A 20,899-nucleotide genomic window follows, 5' to 3' on the forward strand; every position below is an offset into this window, starting at 1 on the left:
ATGTCTGACATGCGAGGTGTGTGTGTTTCAGGTCGGAGCGTGTGGCTTTAACAGTCAGATTTTGCCCTTCATCTACCCCATCAGACTGGTGAGGGTTGATGAAGAGACCATGGAGCTGATCAGAGGACATGACGGAGTTTGCATCCCCTGTAAACCTGGTGGGTTTTCATATGAAATATCGGCGTTACTTTTAGTAAAGCTTCAGTTTGTGTTTTTTAGCTGCTGCATATGAACTGAAAGTAAAGGTTGTACCACCGCGCTTCGTATGTTAGCGAGGTTCTTTGAACACTTCATTGCAGTCGTGCACAAGTCCCACTAAAGTCAAATAATCCCGTCTTTCTTCTCTCCTAGGTGAGCCYGGCCAGCTTGTTGGCAGAATCATCCAGAATGACCCTCTCCGCAGGTTTGACGGCTACGTGAACCAATCCGCGACGAACAAGAAGATCGCTCACAGCGTTTTCAAGAAGGGAGACAGCGCCTACCTTTCAGGTTAGGATGCTCRTGTTCACAGACAGAGTTAACGTGTTTTATTTGAATAACTTCAATAAATGAGAGTTTGTCTCCAGGTGACGTGCTGATCATGGATCGGTACGGCCACATGTACTTCAAGGACCGAACAGGAGATACTTTCCGGTGGAAAGGAGAAAATGTCTCGACCACGGAGGTGGAAGGAACTCTAAGCAGGCTGCTAGACATGAAAGACGTCGTGGTTTATGGAGTAGAAGTACCAGGTAACGTCTTTAAATATGTACATTTTAATTATGTATTTCCCATTAAAATAATAATAATGTAATTTACCCAAAAAGATCTTAAACTTGAGTTAGTTTGAGCAAAAGAACTACTTTGCTAAACATTTCTATTATGCATCCTGTTCAGCAGTTTCAGCTGGCACCTTTAGGGCAAGAAAACATTCACCTTAGCACAGGTGAATTAGGCAGTTGTGTCAAAGTATTGATTTTAAAGCACAGTTTGGTAATAAAAAGCAAAAAATAAAGTCATATTGCAAAATCAAACCTAAGGATACGTTCACACTGAAGGTCTTCATGCTCAATTCCGATTTGTTGCACAAATTATTAGAGATGTCCCGATCCAGATATTTTGGCTCAGATTTTTTTTAATGATTAGTCTTTCCGATACCGATCCGATAACTTTATTTCTTTATTTTTTTTCTAAGTAACAAATTTGGTAGTACTAAAGCGAGCCCTGCTGTTCCCACCATGAGAAACATCCAGTTTGCAGATTTTGCAAGATGCAGTTTCAGTATCAATGTTTTCCATTGAAAGGTGTTCCCACACTGCGGACATGGTTGCATGCTTGTGTGCATCTTGACTTCTTAACAGCAGTCGTAAAGCATGATGATGATGAAAACTGTCGTGGAAACTGGATCGGCCTGATCACATGACTAAATCCAATTCTACCAGATTTTCAAAAAATGTCCATTATCTGCCGCCGATACTGAGCATCTGATCGGGACATCCCTACAAATGATATTTTTTCTTTTTGTGTGAACGTTCACATTATATTTTAAATACGACCTCCATCAGACTCCAGTGGGAAGGCTTTATGCTGCTGATTCGACCTGCTTGTGCAGAAGATGATGTGACGTCACATTCAGCTCGCTGGTTACAGATGTAACTAAACATAGTTGCTAAATGTTAGCATGTCGCATGTCAAGCTGTTCAATCAGAGCTGATTAAATAATTATCTGACGTGATTATTTAATCCAGCATTTACATTTGAACCTGCCTCTGGTTGGCTGCTCTGGTGCAGCGTGTAATTACTCCCAAAAACATGTACAATAGGTTGCCTCCAGGCCTCCCTTGAAAAAGAGATCTGCGATCTCAACGGGACTTGCCTGGTTAAATAATGGTAAATAAATAAAAAAATTAAAGCATCGATCCAGTAACTTTAGTATCAATACGGTCCGAGACAGACGTTACCATCTTACATTCAGTGGATTCTCAGTCATCCAGGACATGGAAAGTTAAAAGATGAAGCAGTCTGTTCTGCAGCTGAAGATGTGTGGAGATTTAAACAGCATGTGACTCGAGGTTAAAATCATTATTACTGCTTAAAGTGGCTGTGACATCAAATTTTTATAATAAATTTGAATGTATTTTTGGAAAGTTAACATTGATAACATATTGTAAAAAAGATTTCATGCTGCTGAGATGAACGGTTGTTGAGATATTCACGTGTAAAGAAACAGGAAGTGATGTCAAAGGGGAAAGTCTGAATGTAAACAGAACATTGCTAAAATGGCTAACAGCACAGACTGTAGAGAATAATCTGATGTTTCTTTAGATTATTTTAATTACTATCATAGAGGGATGAGAGAGTCATAATTCAAATAATAATGTTTCAATAAACAAAAACCAGGAAGTTTTCTTACTCAAAGAGTTCCCCTTTCATGTCACTTCCTGTTTCACTTTAGCTGAGCAAAATTCAAAAGAAAATGTGCCAATTATGTGACATAACGGGTCAAATTGTGTGTATTATGCCAAGTTTCTTAAATATAAACATATTTTCTTTGACTGTTTGTATTTCATGGATATGCATGTCACAGGCACTTTAAGCCCACCTCAGTGATGTAACAGTTGGATGAAATGAGATGTGACCGTTCAGACTGAGGTTGCTTTGAAAAACATCAGATGTGTATCTGATTTAGTACTACATACTGAAAAGTCCTTAGATTTAAAAATAAACTGATATGGGTTGCATAGAGGCAACAAAAATGGATTTGTATTGCATTTGCCTGCAGTGTGAACGAAGTCACTTTGCTTCATAAACATTTAAAGATTCAACCTCCAGCATAAGCTGCTGTATGAAAATATGACTGATTCTGATCTGCACTCTGTGGCCCTGCTGCACACAAAACAAGCATCTGTTGGAGTCGAAATCTCTGTGCTTCCCACGGCTGATTGTGGCCGTCTGTGTTTACAGGAGCAGAAGGAAAAGCCGGGATGGCGGCCATCGCTGATCCGTCTCAATCCGCTGACCTGGAGAGGTTTGTGAAGGACATGGAGAAGGTTCTCCCTCCGTACGCTAGACCTGTCTTTCTCCGCTTCCTCCCAGAAGTCGACAAAACGGGTAAAACCTGGAGTTTGTGTGACGCCACAGTAAAGTTTGGAAATAAATAGCTTTAATCTGGATCTACACAGTTTTTTTACCTCCCCTTTTTTTTTTTTTTTTTGCAGGAACATTCAAATTTCAGAAGACGGATTTGCGTCGGGAAGGCTTTAACCCCACTGCGGTGTCCGACAGACTGTTCTTCCTGGACACCAGCAGAGGGCGCTACGTGCCGCTGGATGAAGAACTGTACCGCTCCATTCTGTCAGGGAAACACAAATTATGACCAGGCTGACCACTACATCCACACATACACACTGACATGCACACGTGTAAAAAATATAAAAAAAGATAAAAAAAATTCAAATCTGAAACGAGGACGACCGTGCGTGCCCAGGTTAGCAGAACGAGTTTGACTCCCCCTCCCTCTCCAATATAAAAATGTATTATCATTCAAAGGCCAGTGCGCACACACGTTTTACTCCCAAACCTGCTTTGACCTTTAAAATCCATAACAATAACTCTGCACGCTGCTCCATTCATTCATCGTGGCTGAAATCTCCCCAGCATCCCCTCGTGCTACTTCAGCAGACCCCCCCAAAAAAACAAAAATTAAAATGAGGCACAAACTGTTGATTCACAGCCCTGTAATCGTTAATCTACCCAGATGTTTTCCTGGGCAAAAAGGGACGAGGAACTTAACGGATACTAAAGTGAAACAAAGAATCCTTTCTTCACCTTAAAGTGAAACGTCAGAGGAGTTATCTCAGTTTTCGTTTTAATGTTGATGAGATTAATGTGTTTAAAAGATGGCACTTCTACTCTCGACTTAACCTGCACAAGCTAGCCAGACGTGACAAACCTGGACCCCCTCCTCCGCCTTTGGTCTCTGAAGCCTCCCCGTTGAGAGGGACCAACGTGAAAGATGTGATCAGAGCAGCGAGCTTCCATGTTAAATTAGATGAGCGGTCGGAGCTTTAACGTGCAATACAGCTCGAGCTTTTACAGTGCGATATCCTGCTGCAGAAGCAAGAGAACTGAAGTTATTTGTTTTATTATTATTTAAAAAAAAGTCTGCAACACACCAAATATATATTTTTTACATTGTAGAGTTTACATATTTTAATTTAAATGGATTAAGTTGTACAATGTTTTTTTGTGCTGAGTATGTCTTTTTTTTATCCTTATTATCAGCTTTTGGAACGAAAAACGAAGCTGCTGAACGAGTTTTTATATCAGCCACTGGAACACAAAGTGAAGCAACTTGATGAAAATTTTTCATAAAGAGAAACCGGTTTGCATGCTGAGCTAGTGTGCACTATAATGGTCAGATTGTGCAGGTTTTGTCTGAAAAGGTAGACTTGGCTTGTGTGTGTGTGTGTATGTTGTTTTTAAAACATATGAAGACGACTTGAATTAAGGGAGAGAAACCACCTGATAAGGTGTTGTTCTTAATTGGAATCCTTTGCCAGATCTGTGAGACTTGAACGATCCAAAGTGCAGGAGCGGGAACATTCAGACCAGTGGGGATTTGTCAAAATAGCTGTGTAGAAGAGGAGAAAGTGTGCTTTAGAGTTCATGCAGATTGTTTGCACTTGCTGTCATCAAAGGTTGTAGCAGCATGATCATCGACCACAAGCGGAGCGCTGTGCCTTACTCACAGGCCCTGACTCCCTCACCCTTTATCTTGGAGATTTCTGCATGTCGAACACCTCTTGACTTCAGTCTGTCCTAATTGTTTTTTGTAAATATCAATGTTCTCCATCAAAGCAGCTTGTCGAAACGAGGCCCAGATTGTAGGGGAATCATCTGCTCTGAATCGACGACAGAAATTTAACAAATAAAATAAAAATGGCGCCTTCTTCCTGACCGGTGCAGGAGGAGTTTATGTCTAAGTTTTGCAGGGCTGTTGCAACATTTTCACTCCTTTTTGGGCTTTAATTTGTTTCTTTTTTCTGAACTATGTTTGTCCCTTGGGTGTCATAGATTAGTTTGTCCAGTTCTCTGTTTGGTGCTTTCGTTTTGAGCTGACGGCTTTTTATCTGCCAACCTTCAAACGAGTTTGTCCTCTGTTTCTGTCAGGTTCATCTCAATGTACTCAGGTGGATTAAGATGGTGATTTTAAAAACAAAATAACTTCCTGATAAATATGAGTGTTTGTTGAAAGTTGAGGGTTTCTGATGGTTAGAACAACCAGGCAGGCTGTTGTTTAAAGGACCTTTGTATCGAGGATATGTGAGTTTTTTGCAAACAGATGATTAATATGTTGAAACATTAGTTTATGCATTGCACTGACTGACAGTTAAAGGGAGCGTCTGGTTATTTTTGAAAATGGTGTTTTGTCRAATAGTTATTAAGTACTTTATCTGCTGTAACATCAGTCAAAGTTTGGAGAAAAGATAGAAGTTTTCATTCAGATCAGGCTAATGGCCAACTAAGCAACAATATGGCCTTGGTTTAGCATTTTCTGGCTTTCCTCGTACTTCGGTTTATGCCAGTGTTTCAGGTGATTAAATGAGTTTGTAGGGTTAGCTGCTCCACACTGCCTCTCACCTTAGGGCTCTCATACACCTGATCGTGATGATGTCGTACACAAAAATACATCATCACACGGCAGTGATTCCAAAGTATCAAATATTAATTGTTGACAGTTTTCCTGATGATTAATTGCGCACAATACGATTTTTCTCAATCCTACCTACGTCACATTGTTTATGTTGAGCACATGTACATTTGCGTAATAACAGACGTTAAGTTTATTATTGGCTAATGAAGCATTTTTTCATATCAGTATGGTGTTTTTGATGAAAACTTGTTTTATAAGCCTGAAAAACAATATTAAAATCTAGCCCTCATTGGCTAGTCATTAGCCTAGCCTGAGAATGATTTCTACCCTTTTCTTCATAATGTGTTTTGACTTTTGAGGCACTAACTATTATTAACTATTAAACAGAACACCTCAAAAATGATCTGAGTGTCCCTGTAACCTTGAAGGCTGCCGTCACATGACGGTTTTTTCACCCGTCATTTCCTTGAGTTTTGGAGGGAAAAGCCCAACAGAGCGTTTTGGCGGGAACTGAATCTGTTCCTGCGTCCCTTCCCTCTTTCTCACTTTATTTATTCTTTAATGATGAGTGTGAAATGTTCTCATGAATGTTGGGGATGGGGAAATGAACAATTGACTGATGTTGTGAAGTAAAAAGTGTGTGTTTTTCTGCGTGTGTGTGTGTCTAAAGGTAACACGGTTTGGCTGTTATGATGCTTCTGATTGGGGGCTGCATTTGTCAGCTCCCACCACCAGGGGGCGGGTGATTAAACAGCCCCAGAGCAAAGCACTCTGATGAAGATGTTTCCAGTTATTTTTTATTAACTTAAATTATTATTGCAAAAAAAAAAACCTGTTTAACTATTCTTTGATTTGTTATTTTCACTGCTTTATAATTTTATTTTATTTTTTCGTTTTGTGTGCAATCATAGCTTTACAGTTTTGGTGTAAACAAAATCCAAATAAAAAAAAGTGAATTCCTGCATGAAGGGATGACAATCGAATGGATGTTTTACCAAGTTTTTAGTTGAGATGCACTAGAAAACAACTAGAGATGTGTCTTTTCAGGCAGGACAAAAAAAAATGGTTCAAGAAGTTGACCAAAAGCTTGTTTGTCATTTCTGAAACAATAAATATTTATAGTAAAGTGAAACATGCACAAGCTTCTATTTGTTATATAAGTGATTAAATTCTAATTTGTAAATATGAGTTTCCTGGAAAGTTTTCAAAACTTTTGAATATTTGATTGATCTTTTCTGACGAACCAAATTTTCATTTCTCTCACATGGTTTGCATGTTTTCAAATCAAACGTAACTATTTCACGTCCTTTATTTGGGACAGAATTTAAGGATTACGCCTCTGTGGCATCAAATTAAAACGTCACTTTGCTTAATGTAAATAATGCCGACTCATTCAATTATAAATCACTCAGGTGATTTTTAAAATGCATCTGTTTTCTTCACAGCCCTCATTTCACGTCTCCCTCTGCTTTTTGCACATTTTTATCTTTTCTGATGCGAGCAGGTCTGTCTTTGTGTGTTATTTATTTTTCTTTTTTATGTTTTTGATTTATTTTTCATCTTACTGCATTAGCAGCAGCTCAGCCTGTGTATATATGAGGTGTGTGAGGTGTGTGAGACACACACACACACTGATGTCCTCTAGTTGTGTACAGTGTATTTAAATAAGATAAAAGCAGTGCTGCAGATGGAAAAATCAATATTAAAACAATTTACACTCTTGCTTGCCTTCATCTTTTTTCTGTAAATATTTAACRACTTGATTTACACAGAAATGAAAGCGTATCTTTAGACGTTTGAAGCAGTTCTGACTGCAGTTATGCACTTTTCCGACTTATGTTTTACTTTTGTCCTCATCTCTCCTTTAAATGATCGTGTTTACAGTAACCGTTTCCAAATGTAGTTGTTTTTACCTCCTCTAAAGGTCACACTACTTGCTGTAATCATCTAGAAATAGAAAAGGGCCCCTGGGGGTCATGTTTGAGAGGAGCCCGGGGCTTTGATAAGAACACTGAGATCATCTGTGTGGCCAGATGTTTTCGCTGGTCAGTCTGTTTAAAATAACATTTCCTCATTTTTCTGCAGGAGTTTATGGTTTTGTTCCTCCTGATCCATCGTGTGTGTGTGTGTGTGTGTGTGTGTGTGTGTGTGTGTGTGTGTGTGTCTTGTGAAACCATGAGTGACCTTGTCAGCAGTTGAATCTCAGCTGATACTTGTCAGCCACAAGCATGACTTACTTGATTTTTTTTTCTGAGAAGTCAGGGCTGTTTTTCAACCACAAACACTCAGGTTCTGTTTGCTGATCCCTGGCCTCTGATTGGCTGACAACCAGGTGGGCGGATCAGCAGAGGGAGCACATATTACCTCAGTCTGAGTGTGTCTGTCGCCTGCTGAAGCTTCAGACTCTGRTCAGAAGCTCTGCCTCAGTATCTCTCCCCCCACCCCGCCACCGCCGCCGCTTCATCTCTGAGCAGCCATGAGGACCACAGTGGTCTCTGTTGCCATGGTGATGRCGTGTGTGATGATGGTGCACGCCAGTGTGAAACCGCAGAAGGATTTCAACTTGCAGAAGGTAGGATGGCTTGATTTGTCTGCATTTTTTTTATCAATTTGTGTTTTGATGCGTCTGAAGCAACAAATCAAAAAYAATGAGCAATAAATGATTTGTTATTTTCTTGTTTCCTCACTTATCTTGTATGTTTTCAGTCATTTGACTAAAATGGAAGGAAATGCTTTAAAAAGAAAGTTATTGAAACATATTTCCCCAAATTATTCAAATGGTTTGAACTGATTTTGTTCCTATTTTGTAAATTCACAAAACAATATAGATATTTTAACCACCCCTTTTTATGTTTTACTCTAAATAACAAGGCCATTATTGAAAAAAACGTAAGTAATCAGAAATTTATGCTTGTTTTTTACACACTTGTTTTTAACTTATTTTTATTATTTGTAATTGTCCTCTTTTTGTATTGTATTTATTGCTCTTGTGGTTTGTATTTTTCCCAAAGAGTTTTGACTTGACTTCACTAGCTACGAGCCTCCTTGTAGTTCTAATCAATAGATTTCTAGTTTTTTTGAAGATTTATTTATTTATTTATTTATTTATTTATTTATTTATTTTGCACACTTTCAGTCCAGTCCTCAGTTCAGGACAACTGGTGGAGTGTCAGGTTGTCAAATGATAAGTTGATGTATGTTTTCAGCTCACTGACATACAAATTTATGTGCTAAACTGTGCAACAGGGAGGATTATTTTATTTTTTTATGTATAAATTCAGCTCACAAAGTTGTAATAAAATGCCACAAACATACACAAATAACATTTTTTTTATGCCTGGATGATAAATCCGAGTTAAAAGGCTTAAACAGCTAACAAACGTAAAACTGTTCTGAACAAGAAACATGTTGTTCTGAGGAAATGCTGAGGTTGGTGCAACAAGATGAAAAACACGAGTCCTGGAGCTTATTTTTAGTAAACCTCACTTTTACCTCCGTCCTTCCAGAAATACTCAACACGACTCCTCCAAGTTTGTATCTCATTAGAGCCAACAAACACATTAAGCCAGCCTGTGTTGTTTTCAGAGGAATGACTTGAGACTTTATTTTTAAATTAAAAAAATGTTTTTTAACCTGTTTTAGAACCATTAAACTTTGAGTAAAGGAGAGATATTTTTAAAAGATGTCTAATTAAAGATGTTCACCTCCTGATTGTACATACACACATGGACAAAAATGTTGGTACCCCTCATTTAATGAAAGAAAAACCCCACAATGGTCACAGAATTAACTAGAATCTGACAAAAGTAATAATAAATAAAAATTATGTGAAAATGAACAAATGAAAATCAGACTTTGCTTTTCAACCATGCTTCAACAGAGTTAAAATAAATAATAAACAAAACTTATAAAACAGACCTGGGCAGAAATGATGGTACTCTTAACTGAATATTTTGTTGCACAACCTTTTGAGTCAATCACTGCAATCAAACAATTCCTGTAACTGTCAGTGAGACTTCTGCTCTCAGCAGGTATTTTGACCACTCATCAGCAAACTGCTCCAGTTGTCTCAGGTTTGAAAGGTGTCTTTTCCAGACGGCATGTTTTCAKCTCCTTCCAAAGATGCTCAACAGGATTTAGGTCAGGGCTTCATAGAAGACCTCTTCAGAATAGACTAATGTTTTCCTCTCAGCTGTTCTTGGGTGTTTTTAGCTGTTTTGGGTCATTATTCTGTTGCAAGACCCATGACCAAGTTTTCTGACACTGGGCAGCACATTTCTCTCTAGAATCCTTTGATAGTCTTGAGATTCCATTGTACCCTGCACAGATTCAAGACCCCCTGTGCCAGATGCAGCAAAGCAGCCCCAGAACATAACAGAGCCTCCTCCATGTTTCACAGTAGGAACAGCGTTCTTTTCTTCATATGCTTCATGTTTCCATCTGTGAACATGGAGCTGATGCGCCTTGCCAAAAAGTTCCATTTTGTCTCACCTGAAGTGTTGTGTCTTAACATGTAGTTTGACAAATTCCAGTCTGGCCTTTTTATAATTTGTTTTCAACAATGGTGTCGTCCTTGGTCGTCAAGTCCACTTGGACTCAAACGACAGCTGGTGTGATCTGACACTGATGAGCTTGAAGTTCACCTTTAGTCTCTAGAAGTTTTTCCTTGGCTCTTTTATTACGATTCATATTATCTRTCTCTTTGATTTGTCATCAATTTTCCTCCTGCGGCCMYRTCCAGGGAGGTTGGCTACAGTCCCATGGATTTCAAATTTCTGAATAATATGTGCAACTGTAGTTACAGGAACATCAAGCTGCTTGGAGGTGGTCTTATTCAGGAGTTAGACAATGAAACTGAAACACCTGTCATTTTAGTGTGGGAGGTTTCATGGCTAAATTGGACCAGCCTGGTGGCCAATCTTCATTAATTAMGCATTGCACCAGTAAGAGCAGAGTGTGAAGATTCACTTAGCATAAGAGCACAGTTTTGCTCAAAATATTGCACTGCAACAATATGGGTGACATACCAGAGTTCAAMAGAGGACAAATTGTTGGTGCACGTCTTGCTGGTGCATCTGTGACCAAGACAGCAAGTCTTTGTGAYRTATCAAGAGCCAAGGTATCCWGGGTCATGTCAGCATAACACCAAGAAGGACCAACCACATCCAACAGGATTAATTGTGGACGCACGAGGAAGCTGTCTGAAAGGGATGTTATGGTCTAAAACCAGGTGTTTCAGTTTCATTTAACTCCTGTAACCTTTAACTTGCTTATCTATAATTTTCTATCTAACCTCCTGAGACRACTCTTTCCTTTGCTTCCTCTGGTCCATGYTGAGTGTGGTACACACCATGTCACCAAACAGCACAGTGAGTATGTGTAGCCCTATAGACACCTGAGATGCTAATTAATGGACACACCTTGACATGTCCCTTTGGTCTCATTATTTTCAGGGGTACCATCATTTCTGTYCAGGCCTGTTTCTTGAGTTTTATTAAAAWTAAAATCTGTTGAAAAGCAGTGTCTGACTTTCATTTGTTCATTCTTACAGAATTTTTTTTCATTACTTTTGTCAGATTCAAGTTATTTCTGTGACCACTGTGGGTTTTTCTTTCATTAAACTGAACGAGGGGTACCAACATTTTTGTCCAGACCTTCTTTTCAAACATAACTGTTGAGYATTGTTGCCTTGTTTTTCACAAAGTGTCTGCCTCCTTGCCGTAAATACTTCTGTTGTGTGTAGTTTGCAGGTAAATGGTATCGTGTGGGCTTCGCCTACGACTCTGCAGGGTTTGTTCCCGTAAGGGACCGAGTAAAGATCTCCATGGGCATCGTCACCCCTCTACCCAACGGCAACGTCAACCTGACCATGTGGGAAGCCCTGTGAGTCTGTGGCTGCTGTATAAAAGCAGAATCCTGAGAGTAAAGTGAACGTTTGAGTGAATAAATCATGAGTCTAAATTCACCTGTCAGAGAGAAACTTGTCAGGTGAAGAGCTCGAAGGTTTGATCTTGTTCTTGTCCCTCTCTGTGCTTCAGACCTGTTGGATGTTTGACTCAATTCTATAAATATGACAAGACAAACGTTCCTGGTCAGTTCACCTACTTCAGCATACGTAAGTTTATTTTTAAAAGTTTTTTTAAAATGTAATAAAGTAGAAAGCTGGGTTTGAATATTTGCAGTGCAGTATTGCTTTAAAATTAAGCAAAAATAATAAATAGAACAGCTGATGAAAAGCCACAATGGTGAAGTGACAAAATATGTTAAATAAAGTGTCTAACAAAAAAATAGTCAAGATATTTTTAAGTGTTGCTGGCATGTTTTAAGTTTTAAAGGTTTTATTATTGTGTTTAATTGGATGGGGAATTTATTATGCTACCTAAAACCATATTAATACTTTTTAAAATGCAGTGTATACTGACTAGACCTGCTTTTAAAGTATTGTTTTAAACAAGAAACATAGTATTCTCAGTAGGTTTTAGTTTTTTAGATGAACTCATTTGCACAAGAAAAATACAAATCAATTCATGTGGGGGAAAAGTTAACAGTGCAGGAGGACGCAAAAGCCCAGTGCCCTTAGCCTCCACCCAAAAGTAAAAAATAAATAAAATAACGCAACAATATGATCCTTAATTGACTGATCATAAAATTATAAAGTACAATCACATAAAAAAGGTGAAGAATAAACAAAGATATTATTTTTCCTTTACTTTCCCCCAGCATGTTTTGTACAATTTTAATGTTTTTTAGGCAATATTAAGATTCCACTGCTGCAATAATTTATACTTATTATACGTATTTTCTTATTTTTCTTTGTTTAATAATAATAATAATAATAATAATAATAATAATAATAATACATTTAATTTATAAAGTGCCTTTCAGGACACCCAGGACACTGTACAATAGAAAAGAAACAAATCTAGATAAAAAGAATGATAGGTAGTGTGGGAGAGACATAGAAATGAGGACTACAAAACAGTCATACAGTATATAGAGGTACAATGACCAGTCAATAGGAGTTAGCAGTGATAAGCTAACCTGAAAAGATGTGTCTTCAGGCCAGTCTTAAACAGGGAGAGAGAGGTGGTATTGTGTAATCCATGGGGTAGTGAGTTCCAGAGCTGCGGAGCAGAGTGGCTGAAAGCTCTGCTCCCCAGGGTGCTGAGGCGGGCAGGGGGTACTGAGAGTTGGAAGGAGGAGGCAGATCTGRGAGCGGGAGGATGGAGGGTGTGGAGATGTTTAAGAGGTCAGACAGGTAAGGAGGGGAAAGATTGTAGAYAGCTTTGAAGGTGTGTAGGAGAATTTTGAAGATGATGCGTGATTTAACTGGGAACCAGTGGAGCTGTTGTAGGACTGGAGTGATGTGGGCAGAGGATGAGGTTTGAGTGATCACACGGGCGGCTGAGTTCTGAACCATCTGTAGTTTGTGAAGGGATTTATTTGCCCCCCCCCCCCCCTCTTTTTTTTGGTTACTTGTTTATTGTCTAGCATGAGTAACGATGACTCCTGACTGATTTCCTTCAGGTCACAACATGGTGAAGGACATCACAGTGGTGGACACCAACTATAATGAATATGCTTTGGTTGTCAAGCACAAGGTCTTTAACAGAGAGTTCACTCAGGTGGCTCTTTATGGTGAGACACACACACACACACACACACACACGAGTTTCAGCTCCGGTCTGGATGTTCCCTCTGCTTGTGTCTCGCCTGCAGGTCGTTCTCAGAGACTCCGGGTTGAAGTCATCCAGAAGTTCAAAGCTCTCGCTTTGTCCTGTGGTTTCCCCAGACAGTCTATTCTGACTCCTCCTCCAGCAGGTGAAGGAAAACAAGCAAACTGCTGGACAAACTCAAATACACACTGATAGTTTAGACCAGAGGTCTTCAACCCTGGTCCTGACCCACAGTCCTACATGGTTGAGATGTTTCCCTCTTCAACACACCTGACTGAAACGACAAAGTGAGCTCCTGCTAAGCTTGATGACATTCTGAGTAGGCGGTTTAATTATTTGAATCAGGYGCGTCGAGGCAGGAAACGGGTCAAACCTGCAGGACAGTGGGTCAGGAGGACCAAGACCTCTGGCTGAAGTAACACKTCTGATTCCATGTTGTCTCATCAACAGAGAACTGTCCATCGTCAGGATCTGGACGTTAGGTAAGCAGAGCTTCGTAAATATCTGTGAATATATTGAAACACAATACAGTTTTGAAAAACATGTTCTTGTCCTTTTGTTAGGTTTTATCCCAGATGAACACGAAGGTGTTCAGATTTTGACCTTCAGCACCTGAAGAACATCAGAAAGCCATTCTTCCAACTTCTTTTTGTATTTGTAGCATTTCATTCTTAACGTTTATGTGTTGTCTAAGAATGATTTTATTTTGTTGAGGATGTGACAGCACTAAAAACAGAATAAAACCATTTTGAAAATTGATAATTCTGCATGTTTGTTTGCTTTGATGCTGTTTTCTGAGGCTTAATAAAATGTTTATGATGCACTTTTGTTTAAAAAAAAAAGGGCTGAAAGGTGGTTAGAACTGTCGCTTTTCAAAGAAAAAAGGGTCCCAAGTTCACCTCCCAGCTCTGGTGTTCTGGTTTCCTCCCACAGACCCAAAACATACATGAGGGTTATATTGTGATTCTAAACTGTCACTATAGGTGTGAGTGGTTGTTTGTCTCTATGGACCTGTCCAGGGTGTACCCCCCATGCAGTGACAGCTGGAGCAGGCACCTGCTTCTCTGCAGCCTGGAAATAAGAAGCGGGTAGAGAAATTACGTTTTCTATGRGTATCTGCAGTATTTGCGACAGACTTACCCACAGTTCTGGGTCAGACTCTGGCTCCAACCTGTAAGGCTGCATGGACAAGTCTTCCCTTGTTGACATATTTTAATTAATTTGTAAATAAAACATTTCTGCGCCGCTATCGTAAACTTCTTTACTGGAATGAGCTGCCCTGAAAGCTGGAGGGGAGCGGGGGTGTGAAGCGCCTGGTTTGGGTTTAAAGAGACAGCCTCAAAACAGGTTGATCTGAGACACACTTCAGAAAAGGGGAGGGGYTTGTGGAGTTACAATAAGGAGGAATTCAGACCAAAGCATTGCAGTTCCTTTTATATAGACCCCAACTGAAGGATTTAAATGTTAAAAAGGATTTAAAAGCATGATGTGTCTCCTTTAATGAGACAATCAGATCCACTTTGTCACTTTTTACACAGCGTGTCTTTCAAGATGTTTGCACTAACATAAATTACTCCTAATAACCCTTAATTACCATGTTAGTAAACAATTTGTGTAGCCTGACGGTTTACACAGGAAATCCCAGGACAAATATCACACAGAATACTTGTAAAATATTACTAAGGTGTTAAATTCATCTTCAAATATTTCTGATCTGCAAGTCTTCCTGGTAGCTGCTGCTTTTATATCTTTCRGACTCAATCTGCTTACAAGTCACGTGTTGAACAGATCCAACCATTGAACCAAACACAAAAAGCTGACTGGAGCCAAATTATAGATCTGTTTAAATGGCAGCATTTCTCTGTCACATCTTTAAACACTGTTTGATTTAAGTTACACAGACAGAAGCTTCCTTGAAGTTTGGGCTCAAAATAACATGCCCAAATGTAACAATTGCATTATACAGTACATAAACCTGTCAAAAAATATAAGAACAAATACAGATAGGTTAAATTTAAATGTTTTTTTAAACTGTTATTAGGCGAGATGCTCCCAAACTATCGCCACAAACCATCAAAAGAAACACAAAACACAGTCTGTGGTGATATTATGAGAAATTGGCATAAAAATGCGGATTTTTTACGACTTACTGGACTAAAAGAGTTTGTTTCCATCTGTAAAATCATCTCTGACTCACTGTTAAAAGCTAACCTGTATTGATCTCCTGCATGTTTGCAGGTAGCTTCAAACTCTGAAGTCCAGCGCTTCGTTTCTGATTATTCAGACCAGCACACACGTGAGTGTGTGTGTTTGATCTAGTGTGAGTGTGTGCACGCTGAAACACAAGAAGAGATAAAGTGATCAGCAGAACTTTGCTCTCTCTGCTGTGTTTTTTCTGTAATGATGTGGGAAATGTTCAACTAAAAGGAGACTCAGAAGCAGGGTCTGGTGGTGGGCAGCTGATCAGGACGGACCTTCAGGATGCAACAAATGAGGTGTTTAGTGCCTCTTCTGGTCCTGGGGTTGACCTGGAGCCTTCCCAGTGGTCCAGCCAGCCCACAGGAGAACTTTGAATTTGAGCAGGTCAGTGGTTTGTAATGTTACTTTTGTTAAGTCTTGTTTTTCTTCTCTATCAGATGTTTTTGAATCATTTGCTTTGCATCATATTTGTCTGTATGCATGTCTCACAATCTTTTGAAGTTYTATTGAACAGAAGAACATAAACTTTTACTAATTTACAATATTCATGTGCTTAAAGGCACAGTGTGTAGGATTTTGTCAATTCTTTTAGCCGAAATTGAGATCATCACTAATGACAATAATAAAAACATGTCTAATCATTGCAGACAAAGACCTTGTTTTATTATTTTTACCTTATAAAAAGCTGTTTATATCTCCATGGCTGTGGGTCGCCCCTACAAGCAGCCGCCATCTTGTCTACGAAGGCTCATGAAGGACAAACTGCGGTGGCGGCGTCAAAAACGGTTTTAGTTGTAATACTATAAATGTAATATTTGTTGTCTGTATTTGTAGCTGGGATAATTTTACTTATTAAAGCTCATAATCTTACCACTTGAAACATCATTAGCCCTGAAGCTGCTGGTAGACATCGCGGTTGGAATTATCAAAGGTTTTTGACACCTGAGAGACACCGTAGCAACTCCTTTGTGTTTGGAAGCGGGGGGTGGGGGTGGGGGGAGGACCAGGGAGGATGATTCAACCACTCAACCACTAGATGTCGCTGAAAACAACAAACCACACACACTGTGCCTTTAATGGGTAGAAGTTTGAACTTATATTAGCCCACCTTTTCTCCTACGAGCTTCACTTTTTTCAGAAAAATTATTCTCCATTCCTTACAAAATGAATCCAACATCTATAAAAAAGTATACGTATAATAAAAACGAATCAAATAAATAAAAGGATAAAGTGAATTCCTTACAATAAAACCACTTTGAGTATCAGATAAACAAAAATAAAAGGTGATTATTCAAGTCTGATATTCATCTGTATTTTCAACAGCTTACATCACATTGTGTTAAACATGTATTTTGTTGTGTTAAACTTCACGTGTGTGTGTGTWGTTGTATAAGAAACGTGTGTTTTCCCTGCAGTTTATTGGGAGGTGGTATGAAACAGCTGTAGCTTCTACCTGCCCTCATTATTCGCTGCGTAAGAAAGGAAATCCTGTCATTGTTGCACTGGAAATAAAAAACGTCACTTCTGAGGGAAACTTCACAATGTTAGCCTCCACCTTCAGGTCAGACTCGTGTGGAGTTAAAACTAGTTAAAAAAATGTATGTTTCATTATGAATAAAGCCTTTTATGTGTGATTTCAGGAACGGGTCGTGTGAAGAGACCTCCACTGTTTACAGTTTGACCAACACTCCAGGACGATTCTTTCACCATGTGGCAAGTATGTTTTTCTACACTCGTCCTCCTGTGTTTCTCTTTTTTTTTTCTTTTTTAAATATATGTACACAAAAAGATTTCTGTGAACTAAAGATTTTCCCTGCAGGGTTCAATGCAGACGTTGATTCCTTCGTGGTTCACACTGATTATAATGAATATGCGATGATCCTGCAGCTGAGCACAGAGGAACCATCAGGAATTAAAACCACCACAGTGAAGCTTTACAGTAAGTCAGCCAGTTTGCATTTTAAATATGTCAAACTTACATACTGAGGTGGGTACATTGTACTCAACAATGTATTTCAACATGTTTTTACTCAAGTAAAATAAGTAAAAAGTAGCCATGCAAGAATTGACTCGAGAGTAAAAAAGTATTTGATAAAAAGGCTATCACAGACCAAAATATAAATCAATGTGAATATGTTGGTATTTTAACAAAAAAAGTATTTTCCTTCAATATAAAGTTAACGAAGCTAACAAAAACTGCAGGTGTGTCTTSTGAAATTTTGGTGAAAAGAAGTTTGTTCTTCGTTCAGTGAAGTTACGTTCGTAGAGTTTCCCGAAATGTTACTCAAATGGGAGAAGTGGTGGGCACAGTTCCCCTAGAGCCTTAAAGCACTAAAGCATTAATAGGGGAACTAATTTCTGAATTAGTGCTTTAGGGCTTTTGCTATTTTTTTAATTAGCACTTGCTAAATTTATGGGCTAAATTTAGAAGCACTAACTGAGGTCTGTCACTCATTATATTCATATGAATGTCATTTATACACTGGGTGACAAATTAACAATAATCTTCACACAGTAAATATTCATTTTTATTTATTTATTTCATTTAACAAACAAAACAAATTCACATAAAAGAAAAAAATACAAATCAAATAAATTGAAAGGCAGCAGCAGAAGAAAAAAAATCTTATCTGCTCCTACAACTGAATCTTGTCTCATGACAGCAGTTCCTCATGGGCTGGAAATGCATTTTTTTTCTCTCAGAAGCTGTATACTCTGACTTCACTCCTGCCAATAATAATATAGTCCTACCATAAGCATAGGAACATGATTAACGAGCAAGAGAGCTAGTGATCCTCAGCATCTGTTTAATTACCACCATGAGTGAAAGGTCTGTTTCAACAAATCACCTCCATAAACCGCCTGCACACACGTACGGCTGTACAGCTCAAGACAGCAACATAGCAATATGTGATTCATGTTGAATGTGAAGAATGTTCCATGGGTCGACTGGGTTGTTTTACTGCTTTAGATTAGATCAGTGGTTCCCAAACTTTTCAGCTTTTGACCCACAAAATAACAGTAGCAGAGACCTGTGCCCCCAGCTATTTTTGGATGATAAACATTTGTATCAGGTCAACTAAACATGGGCATAGAAACAATATTTTTATACTACATTTATCCATTTTAAATATACTAACCTCACTCCTTTGTAACAAATAAGGCAAAAATGTAATTAATTCAGAAAATCTTGTTAGGACCCCACCTTGATATTTCAGGACCCCACTTTGGGTCCCGACCCCAACTTTGGGAAACACTGGATTTGAGGACCTAAATATATGAGTTAGTGCTTTGGGGCTAATGCAACAAATTTTTTGATTAGTGCTCTAAGAGTAGTGATACATGGTAATAAAACTCAAGTAAAAGTAAAAAGTACAGTATAGTAAAAATACTCCTAAAAGTATTTTTTTCCAAAAAAGATACTCAAGTAAATGTAACTACCCGACTCTGCTTACATGATGGTTTGACTGCAGCAGGACCTCATACTGAGAAAGAGTTTTAATTTATGATCCAGCTCAACAAACAACCCACATCAACCAGAATAAAACAAACTAATAAATTTACTGGCGCTGTGTGCAGAGACAGAGCTTGTTGTGGTTTTTAATCATGTTGAAATATTTTAATATGTTAGCAAAGAAATGTGAGTGTTTTGCTACAGTGAAAATRAAATCCGTTTTCTTCTCCTCAGGTCGAACTCTGAGCGTGAGTGCTCCTGTTTTGAACCTGTATAAAACTCTGGTTGGACAACATGTGAGTGAAGACGCTGTTATTATGAATCAGCACAAAGGTACAGACACGTCCTCTGCTCTGGGTCATGTTAAAATGTCCCGGTGTGTTTTCAAACCTCTCACCTTCATCTGTCTGTCTTTGCAGGCGACTGTGCTCCAGGTGAGCAAGCGATGAAGCTCACTCCTCATCCTCAGGTACTTGTGACATCTCATAAACCCACAGAGATGTTGCGTGTCTGATGATTCTCAAATGACACTAATCTGTTTGTTTTTTTTTGTTGTTGTTGTTCAGACTTTTGTTCCTGAGAGGTCAAATTGAAACACAAAGCTTTTCACACAGACCTGCTGAGAGGACAGCAGACATTTACCTCCAGTGTTTGTGTGTATTTCTCACAGAGAAGGAGATGACTTCTTTGATTTTACACACCTATAATAATTAAAATCTACTAAATGTGAAAAAAAGAATCTGTTTTCCGGTTTTTATTTCAAGTATATTTATTGTTACAGGATGAGAAATCGTGTAGAAACTGAAGAGAATTATGACAGAGACAGAGTTTGTCAGTTGTAATTCCACAACAAAACCTGACTGCAGATACAATAAAGATCAGGGGGTCTTTCTGTGCAGAGTTTGCGTGTTCTCCTTGTGCTTGTGTGGGTTTTCTCCAGGTATTCCTGGTTTCCCACAACACAAAAACATGTACAATAGGTTGCCTTCAGGCCCAGGCCTCCCTTGAAAAAGAGATCTGCGATCTCAACAGGACTTGCCTGGTTAAATAACTGTAAAATAAAATAAAGTATAAAAACTCTAGTACACTGCAAAACATGTAACCAAGTCTTACAGCAGCCAAAAAGTATTTCTGATCTTGTTTTGAGACTGAAACACCAAACGAGAGCAGACTGTTAGATTATTAATCTCGTTAGCTGGAAATTTTCCTTATTTCGAGAACTGCGATTGTCTTCTTCCATTGGCAGATTRTTTCACTTCATTTGAGAAATTTGAGAAGATTTGGACTCAAATGAAGTGAAATAATCTACCAGTGGAATGAGACAACTGCACTTAAGATTTCTTGAATTAAGGAAAATTTCCAGGCTAACCAGATTAATAATCTAACAGTCTGCTCTCGCTTAAATGAGTCTCAAAACAAGATCAGAAATACTGTTTGGCTGATATAAAACTGCAAGACTTGGTTGGATGGATAATGTTTGCAGTGTAGAAACATACAGTGATACAGAAAAACCTTTGTGGGAAACTTGAATCAGATTTATTTAATTTATTTCAATAAACAAAAGAGAATCTGTACAATAAAAACAAAATAAATCATAAATGAGATGACAGGAAGCAGAAATATGAAGTGATCACACAAGTGTGCAGTTTTAGGAGTGAAGATCCCATGCGTCTCAGTGGAGGTGGTGGCAGAGAGGAGAATGAGGACTAAGCTCCAGCGCATGCTGGCATACCCTTCCCACCCCATGCACCTCTCTCTGACAGCACTGAGCAGCTCCTTCAGCACCCGGCTGCGGCACCCTAAGTGCGTGAAGGAAAGATACCGCAGGTCTTTCCTTCCAGCCGCCGTCAGACTGTACAATACCCACTGCTCTAAGTAGTTCACCACTCTCTACTCTCTCTACTACAGGCAATAAACCTGGAAATTGTTTATTTA

The 20,899-nt window shown here is 38.8% G+C and overlaps 3 protein-coding genes across 6 annotated transcripts in view; all 3 read left to right on the top strand.

Moving 5' to 3' along the window:
• Positions 1 to 4,179, top strand: part of slc27a4 (solute carrier family 27 member 4) — a 28,907-nt gene extending 24,728 nt beyond the window's left edge. For 2 of the 3 annotated variants that reach the window (XM_014003877.1, XM_014003878.1), the window contains exons 10-14: positions 32 to 158; positions 352 to 489; positions 567 to 731; positions 2,944 to 3,090; positions 3,198 to 4,178. In XM_014003877.1, coding sequence (XP_013859331.1) covers positions 32 to 158; positions 352 to 489; positions 567 to 731; positions 2,944 to 3,090; positions 3,198 to 3,355 — 735 coding nt within the window. In that variant the 3' untranslated portion in view covers positions 3,356 to 4,178. Of the gene's footprint in view, positions 1 to 31; positions 159 to 351; positions 490 to 566; positions 732 to 2,943; positions 3,091 to 3,197 lie in introns of all 3 variants that reach the window. The other variant, XM_014003876.1, reaches the window with a different exon arrangement.
• Positions 4,180 to 8,029: 3,850 nt separating this feature from the next.
• On the top strand, positions 8,030 to 14,073 carry ptgdsa (prostaglandin D2 synthase a). Of its 2 annotated transcripts, XM_014003882.1 has the most exons (7): positions 8,035 to 8,207; positions 11,379 to 11,518; positions 11,674 to 11,750; positions 13,163 to 13,273; positions 13,355 to 13,456; positions 13,762 to 13,793; positions 13,875 to 14,073. In XM_014003882.1, exons 1-6 carry the CDS (start codon positions 8,112 to 8,114, stop codon positions 13,791 to 13,793), a joined length of 558 nt encoding a protein of 185 aa, XP_013859336.1. In that variant the 5' UTR covers positions 8,035 to 8,111; the 3' UTR covers positions 13,875 to 14,073. The 2 variants fall into 2 exon arrangements, with proteins under 2 accessions (XP_013859335.1, XP_013859336.1); XM_014003881.1 differs by lacking the exons at positions 13,762 to 13,793; positions 13,875 to 14,073 and adding an exon at positions 13,657 to 13,755 and having other exon boundaries at positions 8,030 to 8,207.
• Positions 14,074 to 15,727: 1,654 nt separating this feature from the next.
• Positions 15,728 to 19,703, top strand: LOC106514565 (protein AMBP). Its single transcript, XM_014003884.1, has 7 exons — positions 15,728 to 15,894; positions 16,926 to 17,071; positions 17,151 to 17,227; positions 17,330 to 17,449; positions 19,199 to 19,297; positions 19,384 to 19,433; positions 19,531 to 19,703. Exons 1-7 carry the CDS (start codon positions 15,793 to 15,795, stop codon positions 19,555 to 19,557), a joined length of 621 nt encoding a protein of 206 aa, XP_013859338.1. The 5' UTR covers positions 15,728 to 15,792; the 3' UTR covers positions 19,558 to 19,703.
• Positions 19,704 to 20,899: the final 1,196 nt, after the last annotated feature.

Source organism: Austrofundulus limnaeus, unplaced genomic scaffold, assembly GCF_001266775.1.
Source record: "Austrofundulus limnaeus strain Quisiro unplaced genomic scaffold, Austrofundulus_limnaeus-1.0 Scaffold20, whole genome shotgun sequence".
In the NCBI taxonomy this organism is placed as follows: Eukaryota; Metazoa; Chordata; class Actinopteri; order Cyprinodontiformes; family Rivulidae; genus Austrofundulus; species Austrofundulus limnaeus.